The 21,677-nt window shown below is 37.5% G+C and overlaps 1 protein-coding gene across 1 annotated transcript in view; it reads left to right on the plus strand.

Annotated features, from left to right (window-relative positions):
* LOC125910388 (protein unc-13 homolog C) overlaps positions 1–21,677 on the plus strand; it is a 339,112-nt gene that overhangs the window by 274,801 nt on the left and 42,634 nt on the right. The window contains exon 23 of the mRNA XM_049614136.1: positions 5,523–5,670. Within this exon, the coding sequence (XP_049470093.1) occupies positions 5,523–5,670 (148 nt within the window). The remainder of the gene's footprint in view (positions 1–5,522; positions 5,671–21,677) is intronic.

The following is a 21,677-nucleotide window of genomic DNA, read 5'->3' on the forward strand; positions in this document are numbered from 1 at the left end:
TAGCTGCCCCATCACTTATTAAATCATGTTAAACCTGAAAGAAAATAAAGCTTTATGGCTTTTAAAATTTTACTGGTATTGTCTACAGCCATACCACCCTGAACACACCCAATCTCGTCTGAAATTTTACTGGTATTAAAGCCAGATCACCCCCATTCCATACTTTGCAGTAAACTTTTTATTATAAATATAGGTCTTTTCCTTTTTTATTTTTTTTTCAGCCCATCCTGTAAATGTTGAACCACGATTCCAGGCTGCCAAGACCTTTCTGAAACCACTTCCTGTCATTTGAAGCAATAACATCAAGCCTGGCTGAACTGTACATTTTAAAAGCATGCTTTCTGCTTTTGTCCAAGTCCATGGTGAAAATATCAGCCAGGACAGGGCCAAGGGTAGAGAGAATGACATCCAGCTGACATCCTTATCCTTCACAACTGTGAATAGCCATCTGTCCTCAGCTCTCTAATTAAAAATCCCTTTCTTGAAGGAGGAGAAAATAACCTGTCCCAACTTACTTTTGCCAATTATTTTCTGCGAATTCATATTATTCTAAGTAAACGTCTGAATAGATTAAGCTGGAGGTTCTTTGTTTATACCACTGGTTGCAGAGGAACAACATGAAGCTGAGTCCCCATTTTTTCTTTGTTTAGAACCAGTGGAGAAAAATCTACTTTTTACATGCATAAGGGAAACATCTAGCAGGCTTTAAAACCCCATATACACAAATTCTTCTCTAGCATATAATCCCACCCCCCACCCCCAAAAAAATGCTTACTATAATGAAGGGAGGTCAACTAAGCTGCACTGAGCTGTGGATAGTGGAGTTTGTTTAATAACTAAGACATTCACTCCCACACATCAGCCTCATTTTTATATCCTTCAAACCCAAGCCTCAGCAAAACCCAAACTCTACTTTTCCTGCTTCTTCCAGGAGCTCTCACAGAGTCAAACTGAATGTGAAATCTCCAGATGCCAAGGTGTATGCAATAATTGCAGCTCCCTTTCTTATTATCTGTGCCAGTGAGATAAACAGACCCATGTTCTCAGGAGCAGTCACCCAGGTTCTGAACACTCTGTGAAAGGCTTCTATAAAGTAGTATTTTCATTGAGTTTGCATTTGCATAACCATAAAAATCATTTCCTCTGCCCTTTGAGTTAGGAGCCTGTGGCATGTGTTATTTATCTGTACTCACTGAATAGAAGCAACTTGTTTTTTCTCCTAAAATTGCTACCTTCTGTCCAGGGTTTGTCTTGCAACATCTCTTATTATACCATGCACTCAAAAGACAAAAGCATCATTTCTGCCCTTACACACCTTGTACTGTTTCCTTACAATCCTGCTAGAGCCTTTAAAAGAATGACTCATAACACCCTATGTCTACAAAGGAGGAAGTCAAGTCAGTTCAGTATCATAACCAAAAACTCTAGGGGACCCTTAGGCAGGAACAAACTCATTCCTTGTTTATGTTTTCGTTTCATGGTTAGTTCCCCATGTCCCAGAGGCCTACAAGATAATGTATTCATGCTAAAAACATGTCTTCCTATACAATTATGAGGGGGCCAAGAAAAAGGACACAGTAGGGGAGCCTGAGTGGCTCAGTCAGTCAAGTGTGCAATCCTTGATATTGACTCAGGTCCATGATCTCATGGTTGGTGAGTTCGAGCCCTGCATGGGCTCTGTGCTGACATTCCAGAGTCTGCTTGGGTTTCTCTCTCTTTCTCCCTCTCTTGCTTCTCCCCAACTTGCATGTGCATACTCTCTCTCTCTCAAAAATAAACATTAAAAAAGAAAAAGAACAAATACACAATCTATGCCTTCAGAGCCTAACTCTTCAGACTTCCCTTCTTCTATGAAGCCTTCTAGACCCTTAGAAATATCTTGCATTCTATGAAGTCTAGTCACCTGATTCTCTCCTAGGGTTCCCTAAATCATATCCCATGGCACATATCAGTCCCCATGAGTGTTAATAGATGCCCTGTGTGATAGGTGTCCTAAAGCCAAATAATTTTAAAAGGCAGGTACATTAATGAAAGATCAAGCAGATTTCCTTACCACAGTGGGTCTCAGAGCCTTTCACACGTTGATGAGCATTGTGAATCTTTAAGGGTGCAATGTCATCTCAAGTTCTCCAGGCCCTCTACTGCCTAGTGGCAACATGTTGCTCGCAGGCAGCACAAGTTTAAGGATGAGAACAGATTAACAGTAGCAACCAGTGTATTTTAAACGATACCAAGGAACTGTATTATGAGAACTATTATTTCATTTCCTCTTAAGTAATACTGGGATTGCCATGGTTTCCCTTGGTTATCTAAAATAAATGGGATTGTCCTTTTTCTCTCCTCCACCGTAATGAATGATCTAGTTGTTGTTGAATATACAAATGGCAGTGCTAAAAGACTGACAAACACCAAAGATGTCACCTCTATGGAAACCTTTCCTGACTCCTTCCCCAATGGAAATGATTGCTACCTCCACTATCTGTATTTTCAAATTATTTTTCTTACATCTGTAACATTATAGGAGTCATTCATTGACAGTTTGGTTACATTTCCTACTAAACTATCATCCCTTTAAGAACAACTTCTGTACCTCTACTGCTTTCTATCCTTGGCGTTCAGCACAAGGTCTGGTTTATGATACAAGTTTAATAAGTATTTAAGGGATAGAAGCAGAGAGAGCAGGCAGGAAGGCAAACACCACCGATACTGTCAGTGCAAGCCCATAGTTCTGTCCTCACAAACTGTCAGTGTGAAAACTATGGCCACCCTTGTGAATGCTGTCACCACACTGCCTTCTATACACAAAGAAGTTTTTAAAACAGAGGATTGTGGGGGCACCTGGGTGGCTCAGTCAGTTAAGCATCAGACTCTTGGTTTCAGCTCAGGTCATGATCTCAGTTTTGTGAATTTGAGCCCTGTGTCTGGCTCTATGCTGTCAGTGTGGAGCCTGCTTGAGATTCACTCTCTCCCCCTCTCACTGCCCCTCCCCGACTCTCGCTACCTCTTTCTCCCAAAATAAATAAAATTAAAAAAAAATTGGGACATTCACGCACAATAAATAAATAAATAGATAAATAAATAAAACTTGTCAAACATGTTATTTGACTTATCATTAATGGGGGAACCAGTCAGATCTTACAACTAGCTTATAGGAGAATTCCAAGAACCACAGGATGAGCAATAAGGAAGGCTGGAATCAATTTACAAATAGAGGCTAAGAGGGTCTATTCACAGAACAATAATCAGTTGCATCCCACCAGAAATAATTAATTTGCATTTCGATGGACAAGAGTCATTTACATGATTATCCATTTTCTATCATTTACAGAGTTTTAAATAGCTCAAAGACAATGAAAAGCATAGATAACCCGATGGGTACACGAGGTAGAACACCTACTGATCTTTTTGTCCAGTTCAAAGTCTTTCACAATTTTTCCTGATAACTCTCAATAGTCCCAAGAGGTGACAAAACATCATTTCAGATGGTACTCCTTGCTTTTCTTTTTATCATAATCTCCTGGCACTTGTGCTCAGGTTTGGTAACTATGAGGCTTGTCTGAAAAAGTCTGAGAAGCAGAATGTGTTCCCCACATTCCCAGAGAGCTTGCCTATTCTTGGTTCCATTTATCCAACTGCTCTTTACATTGAGGGTGAGTTGTTTCATATGATGGCTCTTTGCTTCATTATATAAATACAACTCCAGAGAGCACCCCTCCACTGCTCTGAGGAAATAGTCAAATCCAAGCTGAACCTTCCCTTCTCAATACATCCATTTAATATTTTCTACCTTAAATATCATATTTCCTGAAATAAGGAACGATCACAATTTTTGATCCATCAAGGCACCTGAAATAATTCTGGACTCATAATCCTCAATAAATACTTTCTGCATGGGAAAGTATTTTAACATTTTTAAAAGTTTTTTTTTAATTTTTATTTTTGAAAGAGCACAGCAGGGGAGGGGCAGAGAGATGGGGGGACAGAGGATCTGAAGCAGGCTCTGCACTGACAGCAGCCAGCCCAATGTGGGGCTTGAACTCACAAACCATGAGATCATGACCAAAGTTGGATGCTCAACCAACTGACCACCCAGATGCCCCATTTTAACATTTTTATAGGAAGATTAAGGGTTAGGATGATTTTAAGTATTGTATCTCATCATCTCTTAAAAGGAAAAGGCTTTTGTCACTTTTCTGTACCTCCTTTACATGAACATAGGTGGCTTTTGGCACAGCTTGGGTTTTTACAACACACCCAGCTAGAATCAGTAAATGCAGTTTTAAGTGGCTATAAATTTTTCTCCCTGGGGAGGGACAGTATCTGCAGTGGAAGCAATCTTTCTTTAAATTCTACTCCCATTGCCTACTTTCTCTGGCTTATGCCCTAAATCTTCTCTTCATCACACTCTTTGAAAGTGCACTCAGCTGCCTACAAATGCCCAGAATACTTTTCTCCATCCCCCTCAAATAAGGGAGAAAACTAAGATAATTATGATTTTTCATTTAATTGAATTGTTTTACCTCAGAAATGTGTGAAGATTGGGATAAAGAGATGACACATACCCATTTAGGAGAGAGTATCAGAATCATTTGTTGATCTTTCTCAAAAATATGTCATTCTGTGAGAATCATAGATCAAAGCAAGTCAGGTTGCAGTGAGTGTATAGTTTAGCACTGTCCGTACAGGGAGAGAGAACTATTTATCTAACCTTAACAGTTCACTGTAAATATGTTATCATCTATAAATGGGTAGGAAAAAAATATCCTTAGTTCTATCACATATTTGTATATATTCTGCCTTCCAAAGTGATTTCTGCACATAATATTTGCAGTATGAAAAATGCTAACATCCCTCAATGACTATATTTATTCTTCAAGAGCATATATCTCTTCTATTATCTTAGCTATAGATTCGTAGTAGTTTGAGTTTATTGGATGTTATATTACATTTATCAAACACAAGGTTCAGGGGACCTTGAAGACCACTCTGCATCCTCAGGTCAGACTGTATTTGCACTATTGTGTGTTTAGAGCAAAGGAAGATAGAGCAGTGGACACCTGGTCTAGAATCACAAACTAGTATCTGGAAAATATGTGACCAGGTACTACCCTCTTTGTGAAATTTTGACAACCTTGGATATTTTTTTTATGTCCTGGAAACCAACTAATAACCAAGTTGACAACTGTCATCTCAACCTGTCATTATATAAGCCTTCTGATCAGTGTATATTCATGATCCCATATGCTTACCTCAAGTTTTGAATGAGAGGAAAAATCTTAAGCTTCAAGGATCTGGGGTCTGTGATATAAAGCAACTGTTCAGAGATATTGAGGGAATCTGAATTACAGGGTTAATCCTTAGCAATGGGAAAGTGGTAGGACTATCCCTTTGTTGATATTTTACATTGATCATACAGTATTATTCCATTTGAGCATCACTATTACAGCCAAAAAAAAAAATCCTTCCATGAATACTTTTTTCTAAATCCTTCTGCTTACGTTATATTTATTTTTTCTTTTTAGCAATACTTTCATGCAGGAGGAAATGGCCTGAAAAAGAATTTCTTGGAGAAAAGCCCAGATCTTCAGTCTCTGAGATATGCTCTCAGTCTTTATACCCAGACAACTGATGCCTTGATAAAGAAATTCATAGACACTCAGACCTCACAGAGTAAGTAACAAATTGTATGTGAGAATAAAGTAGGCTGAACACAACTAAAATTCAACATAAAAATTATTATAAATTATTATAAATAGTATTAATAGTTTTTACTACTATAAATTAAACCAGCAATAAGAATTGAGGATTATGTTTAATAGAAAATTATCAACATGCTTTAGCCTTCATGATTCATAATTTTATATTTCAGTAATACTAGGATGTGCTTAATACTAAAACTGTATGGAGTGGTTGACTGTTGTTGGTGATTCTGACATCATACAATTTAGTAAAACTTAGTTTTGAATACCCATGGCTGTGATAGTCTTTTCAATTCAGTAGATAGATGTAGTGTTTGCTGCTCTCGGTAACTTCCAAATTATGATGGTAACTCCCCAAATCTTGACTTTAAATGTAAAATCTCGTGTTCTGGGGTTTCAGGAAGGAAAATCTCATTTTACTCTAACTTTATCTGAGAGAAATTTTAACTTTTACTTTAAAATGGACCAAGAGGTAAGAATTTTATTGGAAACTTAGGTCTGTTTCATGTGGCCAACTTCCACCTCCTAAGCAGCCTTTCTTTCAAGTTGCTTTGTGATTTATTGTATTTTAGTAATTATATGCATTTAAGATCAGGCATTTATGAGAGATTATTGAAAATGTCAGTATGAGTCACAAAAAGCCAAATGCGGGCTCAAACTCTAGAACATAGCAAATTGTACCACAGAAATAATAAAAATGAATATGAGGACACTGTCTTCATTCATGAGGGATCCTAAGAAAGTATAGCTTCTTTTTTTGTTCCTGTGATGAAAATGCTCCAGATTTCTATGTGTTTCTTAATGGGTTTTTGAACTTTTTGAACTACATCAAAGGTGGGTGCTTTGCCTGTAGTACCAAGGTAGGTGTTAGGTAGGTCCTTCGCTTGTCTTTAACACGGTGGTTTCTGATAGTGTTCAATTAAATGCTACAAATACTCCTTTTAATGTACTATGCTAACCCAGGTTATATCTTGGGATAATTCGAGAAAGGAAAAAAGAGTTGAGCCCATGAAGGATTGTCAAGAGATAAAGAAATATCCAAAACATTATTCCCTTGAATCCATCATCCCTCAAGATTTTCTGAACCTTATAAATATGAATGTAATTTTAATGCATCATATAGTGTTGCAGTTTTGTTCCCAGAAAATTTGTGTGTATGAAACCTTTGCTTTTGTAGGCACATAGCCCATCTTCCAGCATAGATGTCACAGCACACAAAGTTACCCATGTATATCAATTTTGGTGTGACTATAAACTGGAAAAGAGTTTGGTATTTTTTTTATTTTTTTAATGTTTATTTATTTTTGAGAGAGAGAGACAGAGACAGAGTATGAGTGGGAGAGTGGCAGAAGGACATAGAGGGAGACACAGAATCTGAAACAGGCTCCAGGCTCTGAGCAGTCAGCACAGAGCCCGATGCGGGGCTCGAACTCAAGAACAGCAAAATCATGACCTGAGCCAAAGTTGGATGCTTAGTCGACTGAGCCACCTAGGTGCCCCAGGAGTTTGGTATCATTTACTAAGGTTGAAGATTTGCCTTCCCTATGACATAGCAATTCAACTCGTAGGCACAAATCTGAAAGATATCTGTATGCATGTGCACCAAAAGAGACACATATAAGAAAATTCACAGGAAAAACAAAACAAAACAAAACAAAACCTGTCCATTAACAGTTGAACAGTAAAATAAATTGTGGCATATTCATGCAGTGAAAACCTATACAGCCATAACACACAACATGGATGAATAAGGAGAAACAAAATGTTCAATAAAAGCAACCAGATAACTAAGGAATATATATTGCATGAGTAAATTTATAAAAATTCCAAAAACTTTAGTGTTCAGGAATACACAGTATAATGACAACACATAGCAAGGAAAGGACTTATGTGAAGTCAAGAGAGCAGCTCTCTCTGGGGAGTAGGGACTAAGGACTTCTGAGGGGCTGGCAGTTTGCTCTTCCTTGACCTGGTGGTGGTTAGCCAGCTTTTCTCTCTGATATCTGACTGACAGCATACTTCGTTTTGCCTGTGCTTCAAAATTATTTACAGAAATAGGAAAGTCAAAAAAAATGTCAAAACCAAAATTGTTTCTTTTTTTTTCTTATTTATTTTGAAAGAGAGAGAAAACGAGCATGAGCAGGGGCAGAGAGAGAGAGAGAGAGAGAGAGAGAGAGAGAATCCCAAGTAGTCTCTGCCCTGTCAGCACAGAGCTAGATGTGGGGTTCAAACTCACAAACCATGAGATCACAACCTGAGCGAAAATCCAGAACTGGACATTTAACCGAATGAGCAACCCAGACACCCGTAAAATTATTTATTTTAATTCAATTTTTTCATAAATAGATTATAAGTGTAGAAAAACATACTGTATCTTTCTTGCTCATGTATTTTTCCTTCTGGTTTTTTTTTTTTTCTTTGCTCCTTTCTCTCCCATTTTCGCCTTGATTTCTTTGTTTTGGAATAAATTTAGATATCATCTTTCTCCCAGCAGTAAAAAAGAGAAAAAAATAAAAACCTGCTAGGGATTGAGTCCCATTAGGAATTTGGGAACCACAGAGTTCAAGTGAGAATAATCTATTTGGAAAAATCTTATTTTTTCTTTCTGTTCCAAATATGGAAATAAACCAGTCCAAGACGGATATAGAAGTATTAAGTCCTCAAGTAAAACTGATAGTTCCTTTTATAAGAATAACATATTTATTATTCTAGCTATGAACTGCAGTAATAAAACACCATCTTATTCTGCATTCACTTTATAAATATTTACTGAGTATCACCTCTGAATGAAGTTTCCTACATTGAGTCATATATTCAAAACTGAACATGAGGTTACATACACCGTTGCTTTAATAAGGCAGTTCCTCAGCAGGAAATAAGGTAACAAATAAGGTAATTTTGTTCCCCTAAGGGCATTTGGCAATATCCTGAGAGTTTTGATTGCACATCTGGGAGTGGTGGTCATGTTACTGGTATCTAGTGAGTGGAGACATGGAAAGTTGTTAAATACCTTATGGTGCACATATTTCTCTGTCTCCAAATCGCAGTAATGCCAAGATTGGGACACCCTGCTCTTATTAGACCGAAAACTGGTAAGTGTTGTAACACAGTTCATGTCAGAAGAAGGAAAAGTTTTTTTTAAGTTTGTTTGTTTTGAGAGAGAAAGAGTAAAAGCAGGGAGGGGGCAGATAGAGAATCCCAAGTAGCCTCTATGCTGTCAGGGCAGAATCTGATATAGAGCACGATCCCACAAGCCTGTGAGATCATGATTTGAGCTGAAATCAAGATTTGAATGCTTCACTGACTGAGCCACCCTGGCACCCTAGAGGAAGGAATGTTTAGACTTGAGAAGACAGGAAAAGTAGAAAGTCCAGTGGGTAAACTGAGTCATGAGGTGGTACTAAGAGAGGGTATTCTGGATATACAAACTGTCCAGAAAAGTATATATGTGTGCTCTTAAAAACCCCACTGTGTCAAGAATATCCAGAGTTTATTTTTATTAGGAAAAAAATGTTTATTTTGCTTTTATAACAAAATTCACATCACCACGTATTTTGGATCAATAATTCTAGTTGAAGACATCTTAGATTTCTCTACACCATTAAAATATACAGAAATACTGTAGGTTTTGTGTAATAATATTAAAAATTATTTTAACATTTCTAATAATTATCATCTATTCTTCCTTACAGCTAATCCAATAGTTTAGATTGGGTAGTTAGCTTTAAAAATTATACTTTTGTTGTTGTTTTTCAGGGATGTATTATATTGTTAGAAGCTGGTACAAAATTTTCTTCATCTTGATTATAATATTCATTAAAAAACTTTTCTAACTGCTATTTCATTATATCAAGGGCTTTTTGAATATTTCATGGAGTAGCAGACAGTGGAAAATGTATAAAAGTTTAACGTAATAAGTAGAATTTTTTTCAGTGGATAACACAATTTGGAATGAGGTACAGAATGATTAATTGCTGAGCTACTCTGTGTCATATTGTTTCCTTATCTGAGCTTTTATAAGAGCTTGAGGAATCTGAATCTCAAAAGCTTTACAGACAAAGGGATATTTATGTCTAAGTTACAACTGACTCATAAAGAAATACATATGTAATTAAATATATGTATATATTTAATGAGTATGTGAATTAAAATTATGAGATAAAATGTTTTATTCTATGATCTGTCCTCTTACTAATTTTTTATGAGCAATATCTTTGAGTCCTTGCTTATTTAAAAAAATCAGATACTTTTGGTCATTTTAATGACCTGTTTCCTACTAAAGGAAAGAATAACGTATTTTAATTTGAAATGGAAATCAGATCACCACTGATTCACATTTGGAATCTGTGAATATACTTTACTATACACATTATGTATAAAGCAATACTTATCTCCAATTAGGTTCTAAAACTATAGAAGTTATGTCCATAAGTAGAAAAAAACCCTTCTGATATTGCTCACTGTAGAAAAGATCTCTTCTTAAATTTTTTTTAGTGTTTATTTAGTTTTGAGAGAGAGAAAGAGACAGGTGCGAGCAGGAGAGGGGTTAGAGAGAGGGGGAGACACAGAATCCGAAACAGGCTCCAGGCTCTGAGCTGTCAGCACAGACCCGATGCGGGGTTCAAACTCAAAAACTGTGGGATCATGACCTGAGCTGAAGTCGGACATTCAACTGAGGGAGCCACCCAAGCACCCCAAGGATCTCTTCTTTTCAGAAATATAGGAGAACTTACATTAATAATATTTACATGACAAAAGAACTGACATCAAAATAAAGAAATGACTTACTGCATGTCACCAATGGGTGAAAACACCAAGGAATATTCTCAGCTTACATGGGGAAGTAATATTAAAATCCAGTTGGTTATCTTCAGTTTAATACTGATTGGAAAGCACAGCCAGAAGTGGTTTCTCATTTTAGCTGATAAGCCTTTCAGAGGTAACCAGAGATCCAGAATCCCATCCAAAAGATTTATGTCACTGTTTTATCCCTGGAACAGTGAAATTTAACTAGCTAGCACTGCTTTCCAAGACATTAGAATGTTTTAGCAGTGCAGGGGAAAATGGAGAATTTATGATATTTGGCTCTTCAAATGTTGCAGTTGGTCTGATAACATTTAAAGCTGGATGAGGCTCTTCAGTCCAGTCAAAAAGTTGTACACAAATAACTGTAATAGGAGTGGTGATGTGATACGGTTCCGAGTTTGTTGAATCCTTTCCCAAAGTAGAAATGGCAGGTGTCAGACAAGGTTACTGTAATGCTGAGCAATACTTTGTAGCAAGTAAGTTGTCTACAACTATGCAGTTCCTCCCAATAATCCTGTGAGGCCAGTAACAGAATCCATACCTCTCAGATTAAGAAATGGAGTCACATGGGGCACCTGGGTGGCTCAGTTGGTTAAGAATCTGACTCTTGGTTTTGGCTCTGGACATGATCTCAACTCAAGCCCCGAGTTGAGCCCCTCCCCCCACCCCACCTCCTCCACCGTGTTGGCAGAGCTGGGCTCTGGCAGTGCAGAGCCTGCTTGGAATTCTCTCTTTCTCTCTCTGTCCCACCCCCACTCATGCTTGCTCTCTCTCTCTCTCTCTCTCTCTCAACTAAATAATAAAATGGAGTCACAAATAAGAAATTTGCAAAAGTCATGTAGATAAGTGGTAGAGACAACGCCCTTGCTACTATCTCATACTTATTTTTTTAAGTTTATTTTTGAGAGAGAGGCAGAGTACAAGTGGGAGGTAGGCAGCAGAGAGAGAAGGGGACAGAGGATCTGAAGTGGGCTCTGTGCTGACAGCAGTGAACCTGATATGAGGCTCGAACTCAGGAATCATGAGATAAAAATTGGACCTGAGCCAAAGTTAGATGCTCAACCAACTAAGCCACCCCAGGTGCCCCTATCTCATACTTATTTTAATCAGAAAAGAAATCAGAATGTATTCTTATTTCCTACAGCCAATGCTTTCTTCTCTTGAGTTTGAATAACTGAGTTTACTTCAGGTTCCTTACTTTTCATTTTAGTATGACTAAATCTTTCATGTCAGCAACAAACTATATCCCCAAACTTCTAACTTCTTCCTCCACTTTTCAGTTTCCCCTCATTCTGGTTGCAGTTACTGGGCATGCTCAGTATCCAGGATACCTTTTAAATATTAATTGGGAATGGGGCGACTGGGTGGCTCAGTCAGTTAAGCGTCTGACTTTGTCTCAGGTCATGATCTCACTGTTCAGAGTTTGAGCCCCGCCCCAGGCTGTGCTGACAGCTTAGAGCCTGGAGCCTGTTTCAGATTCTGTCTCTCTCTCTCTCTCTCTCCCCCCTGCCACTTGGACACATGCTGGCTCTCTCTCTCTTTCAAAAATAAACATTTAAAAAAAATTAAATATTAATGGAGAATAATTACATTATAGAAAGTCAAGCTGAATGTAAGGAAATGCATACTGCTTTCAGAAAACCTTTTCTAATATAGCCTGATTTCATTCCTCTGCAATCTATTGTGTCTGTGTGTAGGATATTGCTGCTTTGGACTACCCTCCCTCTTCTACTGTTCACCACCCTTGTTCTTCACCAGCATAAGTACCATTTTGTAACTCTCCTTAGCACACTGAATCATAGAATGATTGCTGGTTTATATTTCTCTCCTATCCCAATGTAAGCCGTAGGAGGACAGAGACCTTGCTTACTCTTCATTGAAATCTATGTGCTAGATGCAAAGTGGATGATCAGTGAATTTTAGAAAAAATGAATGGTAGAAAATTAAATGCAGGAAATTAAAAATTATACAGTATGACCATAGTCCTTATATTTGAATTTATACAATTACAAATCCTTCGACAAGCCTTTATTCAAAGTAAATACGTTCACAGCCCTGTGCTAGACACTGCAGAGCACCCAAAGTGTGTGTGTGTGTGTGTGTGTGTGTGTGTGTGTGTGTGTGTGTGTTCCCTTAGGAAGAAAGCTTACAATTTGATGGCTGATGCTATTCAGTTTTTGTACAAGGTAAAATATACTGAATGCCAATGGAGAAATACAAACAGATGTATAAAGGTAGATTAAAAGAATAGGATTAGAAATTTTTATCAAACTCTTAAAATCATGTTTTATTTGATCTATTAACATAAAACTCAAAAGCAATGAGGAAAAAAAATGAAATACATGACTCTTTTCAGTTTAGGCCCCTGGGTGATTCATCTATGCTTTCATTTGATGCATTTTTAGGAGGATTTACCATGTGTCAGCCTTTGTGCTAGATGCTAGATAAACTACAGTGAAAGTCTGGGCTAAATGTCTTCCATTTGCCGCTCCTAATGGACCCTTTTCTTCCCAGGAGGCTGGGCTGTATGGGTTACAGCTATGGACTCTCTTACTCCTTATTTCCTTATTGGGTCAGCCAGTAGAGGGCTCCTCTGAAGCTCCATGCGAGGAGAGACTAGGTCAGTTTTTCCTTCTCCAGGCTCCCTCTGGGCTTGGTCCATTCAGTTTACTGTCCTTTCAAAGTACCTTTCTTCCCTAGAAAACTCTCTCCTTCTGGATCCCAGTAGCTACTTCTGCCCCTCATATTTTACAGACTGTGGGTGTTAACAGATCCACTACCCCTTCTGTTTTTCCCTAAATCCCCATCTAAACCTTCACAGGCAGTCACTTTATTAAACCATCCAAAATTACTGCAATTTGAGTTTCTGTTTGCTATTGATACCCTGGCTGATACAAAGGCAAATCTTCATGACTTTGCTAGGTTTTTCTTTCATACTGACTCTCATTTGGGTTGTCAAAAATTAATACATTAAAATAAGCAAGTCAAGCATCAGAATAATTCTCTCTGGAGTGAGGTAAAACATCACATTTTGATGACTGAGCTGTCCAGAATGAAAAAAAAATGTTTTAGCTTTTCATTCACAGGAATATTTCCATTATATTCTGGCCAGAGCATCAAAATCCCAGATCTCCATTTCTCATAATGCAATTTATCTTGCTCAGCATCTCAACTTATCTGGAAACCTGAAGCCAAACTGAGACAACTGGGAGTCATTGGTAAAATCATTTGCAAGATTAGTCCTCACAGCACAGATGAAGCAGATATTTGTTGTATGTCACGCAAGGGGGAAGTTATTATTCTTAGTGCAGTATTCTAAGTATACGTATTTATAGGTCAGAATAGATATACTTTTATTATTTTTTCATTTTTTTAACATAAATATTTGGAAGATTTTTTCCTAACACTACTCATGTAAAATCAACAACTATGTTGCTCTGTGTAAGAGGTCCATCTTTTGATTTCTTAGTCGGGTGAGAACCAGATCTCATTCCAAGGCCATGAAGAATATCAGTGGTATTAGAACCTTGTTTTCTAATATTAAGTGTTCTCTGTTACTTGCCTCTCACTGGCTGATATTATTTAAAATAAATCTGGAAGTAATGTATATTTTTCTAAAATTAATTACTTTTGTTTTGCTATTAGAAACAAAACACTTGGCATTTGGCATTGCATTCAAAGATCTAAGTAAGCACTCACATCTGGCATTTACTGCCAATTACAGGCATCTTCAAATACCTTTTTCTCACTCGAGTATCAGAACATTGAGAAGTCAAAGATCTTCAAATTATTGTTCTGATATTCCATACTTCCTCTGGGTGTTCTTTTGAGACAGTCATTTCACCCAAGAGCAGTAGACGCCATGGAAGTAATTTGAGCAAGGGTGCAGTGTGAAAAAGTAGAATGTTTTTCTGACATCTCAGAAAAAAGATTGAAGGGAGATAAGAAGGGCTCAGGCTGATACTTTGGCAGCTGGGCTAGCAACAGTGATGGAGAGATGTGGGGAGATTGACACTGCAGTTTAGCAGTACAAAAGGCATGGGCTAGTGAAATAACTCTTGTTAAAGGAATAAAGATTTAGGATAATAAATTTCTTTTAGAAGATTTCAAAATAAAGCCGCGTTGACTTCTGTGTGGCAAAATTATGGTAGATTTTTTCTACCTACTTACAATGTTCTGCCCTTTGAAATTATCCCAAAACGTCCCAGTATTTCTTTTTGAATCATATAAAGAACATGTAACACTCACCACTCAAATAATCCAATTAAAAAATGGGCAGAAGACATGAACGGACATTTCTCCAAAGGAGACTTACAGATGGCTAACAGACACATGAAAAGATGCTCAACATCATTCATCATCAGGGAAATGCAAATCAAAACTACAATGAGACACCACCTCACACCTGTCAGAATGGCTAAAATCAACAAAACAAGAAATAACAGGTGTTGGCAAGGATACCGAGAAAGGGGAACCCCCTTGCACTGTTGGTGAGAATGCTATCTGGTGCACCCACTCTGGAAAACAGCATGGTTCCTCAAAAGTTGAAAACAGAACTACCCTACTATCCAGCAATTGCAGTACTAGGTATTTACCCAAATAATATAAAAATATTAATTTGAAAGGATATATGCACCCCAAAATTTATAGCAGCATTATCTATGATAGCCAAATTATGGAAAAAGCCCGTGTCCATTGCCATAAAAAAGAATTAAATCTTTCCATTTGCAACAACATGGATAGAGCTAGAGAGTATTAAGCTAAGGGAAATAAGTCAGAGTAAGACAAATGTCATATGATATCACTTATAAATGAAATTTAAGGAACAAAACAAGCAAAGGTAAAAACCAGGGAGGTAAACCAAGAAACAGACTCTTAACCTTAGAGAACAAACTTACAGTTAGTTACCAGAGGGGAGGTGAATGGGGGGATGGGTAAAATAGGTGATGGGGATTAAGGAGAACACTTGTTGTGATGAGCACTGGGTGTTGTATGAAGTGCTGAATCACTATATTGTACACCTGAAATTAATATTAGATTGTATGTTAACTAACTAGAATTTAAAAACTTTAAAAAAAAAGAAATATGAAGAGCACACTTTGTTATGCAAAGTAAATTAGTTTAATTGAATTCCAAAGTATAATTAACCCAAAGCAGTTCATTTTGAAGTCCTTCAGGGCTTTAGATTTAAATCTGTGGGCTAGAATAAACAGCTCAATTAAAGTTCCTCTGAAGGATTCAAAAGATCTCAAAATTGTTCTGGAGGTAGGAGAATTGTCTGGAATGGGAACTATACACGCACACACACACAAACACACACGCACTTTATATTTGTACATAGATATGATATATATATAATAGATATAATAGATATAATATGTGTATCTGTAATTGAATAATTTTAAATCTTATTTAATGAAAAGTATCAGAGTAATTATGTAAAGCATTAAAATTAAGCAAATGCTAAGTCAATGATAAAACAGATATTTCCAAAATCATATAATACTTTCTTACTGTGGGTAACTATGGTATTTTTTCATGTTTTTGTTACTGCTGTTATTTTGGTCTTAGATCTGATTGGAAAGTGAAACAGAGGTTAGAATCAGTTATTTGAAAATTCAATGGAAATGCTGACAAACTGAAATGTCAGAAAAACATTCCACAAATCACTGAGTCAAGAAAGCAAAATGCAATACAGTATCTCTGTACCTACTGAGCCATAATGTCTGTTTTTTATTCACTGAGAGCAGGTTTTGTGACCAATGAGGTCAGTGGCATTAATTGAAAAACCACAGACTACTGCCTCACAACCTCCATATGCCCTTTATAACTAATTTCTGAAAAAAAGACGGGATGTTTTCTCCTTCAGTTACCCCTTGGCGGTAGACATTAAGCCTTGTTATTAAGCGCTTGATTTATCTTAGAAAAAGAAATATGAACTATGTCATGTGGCATGGAAATAGTGACTCTAAATCTCTAAAGGTTGGAAGTCAACCTTGTATAAACCTCTGGCATAACGTGCTCTCATTTAGGAGAAGGGACAAGGAACTGATATTTTGGTTAAGACGGGAACGAGTAACCATACAGTCACAGCTTAAACATCTCCACTACCTCTGCCTGGCTCTGTGACCTTGGGATCAATCACTTACCCTCTCTAAGCTTCAGTTTTCCCATCTGTAAAGCAGCTAGCGTAGTATTCCTAAATCCATTGTGTGGCTGGGAGGATCACAAGTAGTAATACATGTGAGACAGTGCACAGCAGTCTCTCATTGCCAATTCTTATTGCACCATCATTATTGCTAGATGCACTATCAAAAAAGTACCCCTTTCTTCTACAAACATAAAGAACTCTCTTCAAATACAACTAAGCAAGGAAACCAACAAGCACATTTGCCTGTAAACTAACTTCATAATGCCAAGAGGCTCTCAGAGTGATGGAGAAACCTATGACACTGACACCTGAAGGAATCACACCGCAGTTTTTATGAACTTCTTCTCCATACACGCCATGGTTGTCAAATAACAACATGTCTCACTCTTGCTATTGCAAAGCACTATGCTGGGTGTAAGACATGAGAAAAATTATCTGTTCCAAGGAGCTTACAGTGAAGCTATAACAACTATGTAAAGTGAAAAACAATCATACAAGGTAGTTTATGCTAAATATCAGGTGGATCCAAAGGGGAGAGAGAAAATAACTATGGGCAGGAGAGCTGAGAGTCTTCAGATAACAAGTGTGGCCCATGGTAGGCTTTGAAGGATGTGTGAGGTTTGAGTAAGGGAGGAAGAGGAAAGCCGGTCAGCATGGCGCAGAGGCTAACTTGACAAGGACCCATCAGGAGGCTGCAGAAGTGCTTCTCAAAGTGTAGTCCCTGGAGCAGCAGCATCAGGGCCTCCTGGTATGTTGGTAAGCTCAGACCACTAAAACAGAGTACCATAGACTGGGTGGCATAAATAACAGAAATTTATTTTCTTACAGTCTGGAGGCTGGAGGTACTGATTGATTCAGTGTCTGGTGAAAACCCTCTTCCTAGCTTACAGGTGGCTGCCATCTCATGATGTCCTCACCTAGTAGAGAGGGAAATCTCTAGTGGCTGTTTCATAGGGGCATATCCTATTAGGTCAGGACCCAACTCTTATGACCTCATTTGACCTTGATTACTTCCTCAGAGGCCCCATCTCCAAATAGAGTCATAGTGGAAGTTAGGTTTTCAATAAATGAATATAAGCAATAAGCAGTTTATCCATTAATAGTTGAGAACTCATTAGTAATGCAAAATCTTGGGCCTTACCCCCCAAAGACCTACTGAGTTAAGGGGTAGGTTCCAAAAATCTGTTTTAACCAGCCCTCCAGCTGACTTTAAGAGCCACCAGAGTATGGGGTGCCTGGGTGGCTCAGTTGTTTGAACATCTGACTTTAGCTCAGGTCGTGATCTCACAGCTCATGGATTTGAGCCCCATGTTGGGCTTTGTGCTGATAGCACAGAGGCTGCTTCAGATTCTCTGTCTCCTTCTCCCTCTGTCCCTCCACTGCTTGTGCTGTCTTTCAAAAATAAACATTAAAAAAAGAACCACTAGAGTAAAGAATATGTAGGAAGGAATGAATGAAGGAGAGTTGAAAGAAATTGGTTGTGATCAGAACTTGGAGAGCTGTGAATGTTAGGCCCAGGTGTGTGGAGATTGACCTGTAGTCAGTGGGAGGTATGAAAGGAGGAGAGGTCAAACAGGTTAATTTGGAACACTCATGCTATGGTTTTGCTTTTGCATAGAAGGGAAAGGGAAAGGGAAGGAATGAAGGAAGGAAAGAAAGGAAATCTTTAGAAAAACAATTTTGTACTTTAAATGCTTACAATCTAAATATAGCGACAGCAGAAATAGATGAAGGATGAATATGAGAAATATTGTGAAGGAAGAATCTATAGCTCATCACAAGATAAAGCAAGCAAAGGACAAAGAGTCGTAAACTTAAGTAATGTAGGTCTGTGCCACCTACCACTGACCAAAATGTGGAAGTGTAGATGGAGAGAGGTTTTGAGTCATATGATAAATTCCATGGTATTTATTTCTATAAGAATTAACAGTAGGACATAAGGTGACTATATTCACTGGCAAGTTGGAAGATACAGTGAAGAGAGCAGTCGGTTCGGAAACTACATTCAGGAGGTAATTATTGAATCCTTGGGAGTAGGTGCAAGCTCTTAGAAAAGGCACACAGCAAGGGGAAATGAGCAAAGTCATGGAGTAAGCCACCATTCAAAAGAAAGAAATGGCCTGGAAATACAGGCTGAATATCAGAGCAGGGTAAATATCAATACCATTAAAACACTTTTGCTACGAGCACCTCAAAAGGTCTCTAATGGAGTCTGAGCATTTCAAAATATGTTGTTTATAACTCATTGTGAGTCCTCTGGGTAAATCATCAGTCTTGTGAATTGGGCCAACAAGGAGAAATGTGAATTATGACTGTCAGTGCTATTAGCTTGACCTGTACCATCTGAAGGATCTAAGGATGTTAACCACTTATATGTATGTAAGAGATATGTTCCCTCATGAAAGATCTTCACTCTGAAACCTGGAAGACACTGATGAAAGAAACTGAAGCAGACAAACATCAATGGAAGAGTATGTCATGTTCATGGAATGGAAGAATTAATATTGTTAAAATGCCAATACTACCAAACTCCATCCTAAGATCAATGCAGTGTCTATCAAGACTTCAGTAGCATTTTTTACAGAAGTAGAAAAAACGCTCCTAAAATTTATATGGAACCACAAAAGACTCTTAATAGCCAAAGACATCCTGAGCAAAAACAAAAAAGAAGGCATCGCCCTCCATGATTTCAAGCTTATGCTATAAACCCACAGTAATCAAAACAGTATGGCACTGGCATAAAAACAGATATATAGACCAATGGAACAGAATCAAGAGCCCAGAAATGAATCCGAGCATGTACAGTCAGCTTATATTTGACAAAAAAAACAAAAAATACACATTGGAGAAAAGATGGTCTCTTTAATAAATGATGCTAGGATAATTAGATATTCACATGTAAAAAAATGAAAGTGGAGCCCTTTCTTACACAACTCAAAATTAACTCAAAATGTATTAGAGTCTAAAATGTAAAACCTGAAACCATGAAATGCCTAAAAGAAAGCATAGGAATAAAACTTCTTGACATGGGCCTTGAAGAGAAATATGATACCTAAACCACAAGAAACAAAATAAAAAATAAGTGGGACTACATCAAACTAAAAACTCCTGGACAGCAAAAGAAACCATCAACAAAATGAAAAGACAACTAGAATGGGGAAAAAAAAGTATCTGCAAGCCACATATCTGATAAGTTAATTTCCAAGATATATAAAGAACTCATATAATTGAATAGCAAAACAAAAACAAAACAACTGGGCAAAGGACTTGAATAAAGATTTTTCCAAAGATGGTAAGGCCAACATGAAAAAATACTCAACATCATTAGGGAAACACAAATTCAAACCACAATGAATATTACCTCAGGCCTTTTAGAATGGCCATCATCAAAAACACAAAAGGCAACAAATTCTGGCATAGATGTGGAAGAAAGGGAAGCTTAGTGTACTCTTGATGGGAATGTAAGTTGGTACAGCCACTGTGGAAAATAGTATGGAGGATCCTCAAAAAGTTAAAAATAGAAATACCATATGATCCAGCAATACCACTTCTGGGAATACATACAAAGAAAACAAAAACACAAAGTTGAAAAGATATACACACTCCCATTTTCATAGCAGCATTATATACAACAGGCGAAGCATGGAAACAGCCGAGATGTCTATCCATGGATGAATGGATAAAGAACTTGTGAATACAATGGAATATTATGCAGCCATAAAAATGAGGAAATACTACCATTTGCAACAATATGGATAGACCTTGAAAGCACTTATGCTACGAAAAATATGTCAGAGAAAGACAAATACTGTATGATGTACTTTTATGTGGAATTTAAAACAAAACGCTTAAAAAAAGAGATCAGACTTGTGCTTACCAGAGACTGGTGTGGGGAAACTGAGGTAGGTGGTCAAAGGCACAAACTCCCAGTAATAAGATAAATGCTGGCAATGTAATGCACAACATTTTGACAGTAGCTGACACTGCTGTAAGATATAGAGGAAAGGTGTTAAGAGAGTAGATCCTAAGAGTTTTCATCACAAGGACGAACTTTTTTTTTAATCTTCTTTTCTTTGTATTTTATCTATATGAGATGATGGATATTAGCTGAACCTATTGTATCATTTCACATTATATATAAGTCAAGCTATCACGCTACATACCTTAAACTTATACAGTATTATATGTCAATTATCTCAATGAAACTGGGGTGGGGCAAGAAATGTGTCACCTCATTTAGGGTTTCCATAACCACAAGCTTGTGGTTCTCAAACTTTAGTGTATGTCATAATTACTTGTGGACCCCACTCAGAGATATTCATTCATTAGGTCTGGGGTGGATAGAGTCTGAGAATTTGCATTTATGCAAGTACCCAGGAGCTGTGCATGCTGCTGGTCCAGAAACCACACTTTGAGAACCACTGTTAAGTCTTACACAAGGGGCACTCCCTATGATAAGAGCTACGTGTAGCCAATTCATGGTGTTGGCTATAAACTATAATTGCAGACATTTTCTTCTGGTAGTAATGTGTTCCCAGGCTGAAATCTCTAGATAAAAGGAGTACTTCAAAAGCATTAGAGCAAAGTATGGAGTCAATAAAAATGTTCTTTTCCAAATGAAAGCATGTGTTTTACAGCCTTATAGGAGGATCTTCATGTAGACTGCACCAAAGCCAAACAAAACTGAAAGCTAAAATAAAGGAAACCCTTTATGAGAGAAAAACAAAAGCACTTTCGTTCCTGCCAAAGTTGATGTTCAGGCCTACGTATTTTCCTCAGGTTTTTCTCATATTTAACTTTCAGTTAAAATGACTTTTGCCTTTTAGCCTATAATAGAAGGACCTGAAAATTTGATCCCTGCCTGTTATCCCCGCAAAAGAGGGTTATTTTAATTAGTTTCAGTTTCGTTTTTGTTCACAAACAATATTATGTAAGTGATTTCAAGTCAGTTTCTGTGGGACAGCTTGGCTGTTTACATGTATGTTTACAGTGTAAAATTTTATGATTTTGAACACATTAGA

Source organism: Panthera uncia, assembly GCF_023721935.1.
Source record: "Panthera uncia isolate 11264 chromosome B3 unlocalized genomic scaffold, Puncia_PCG_1.0 HiC_scaffold_1, whole genome shotgun sequence".
Lineage (NCBI taxonomy): Eukaryota > Metazoa > Chordata > Mammalia > Carnivora > Felidae > Panthera > Panthera uncia.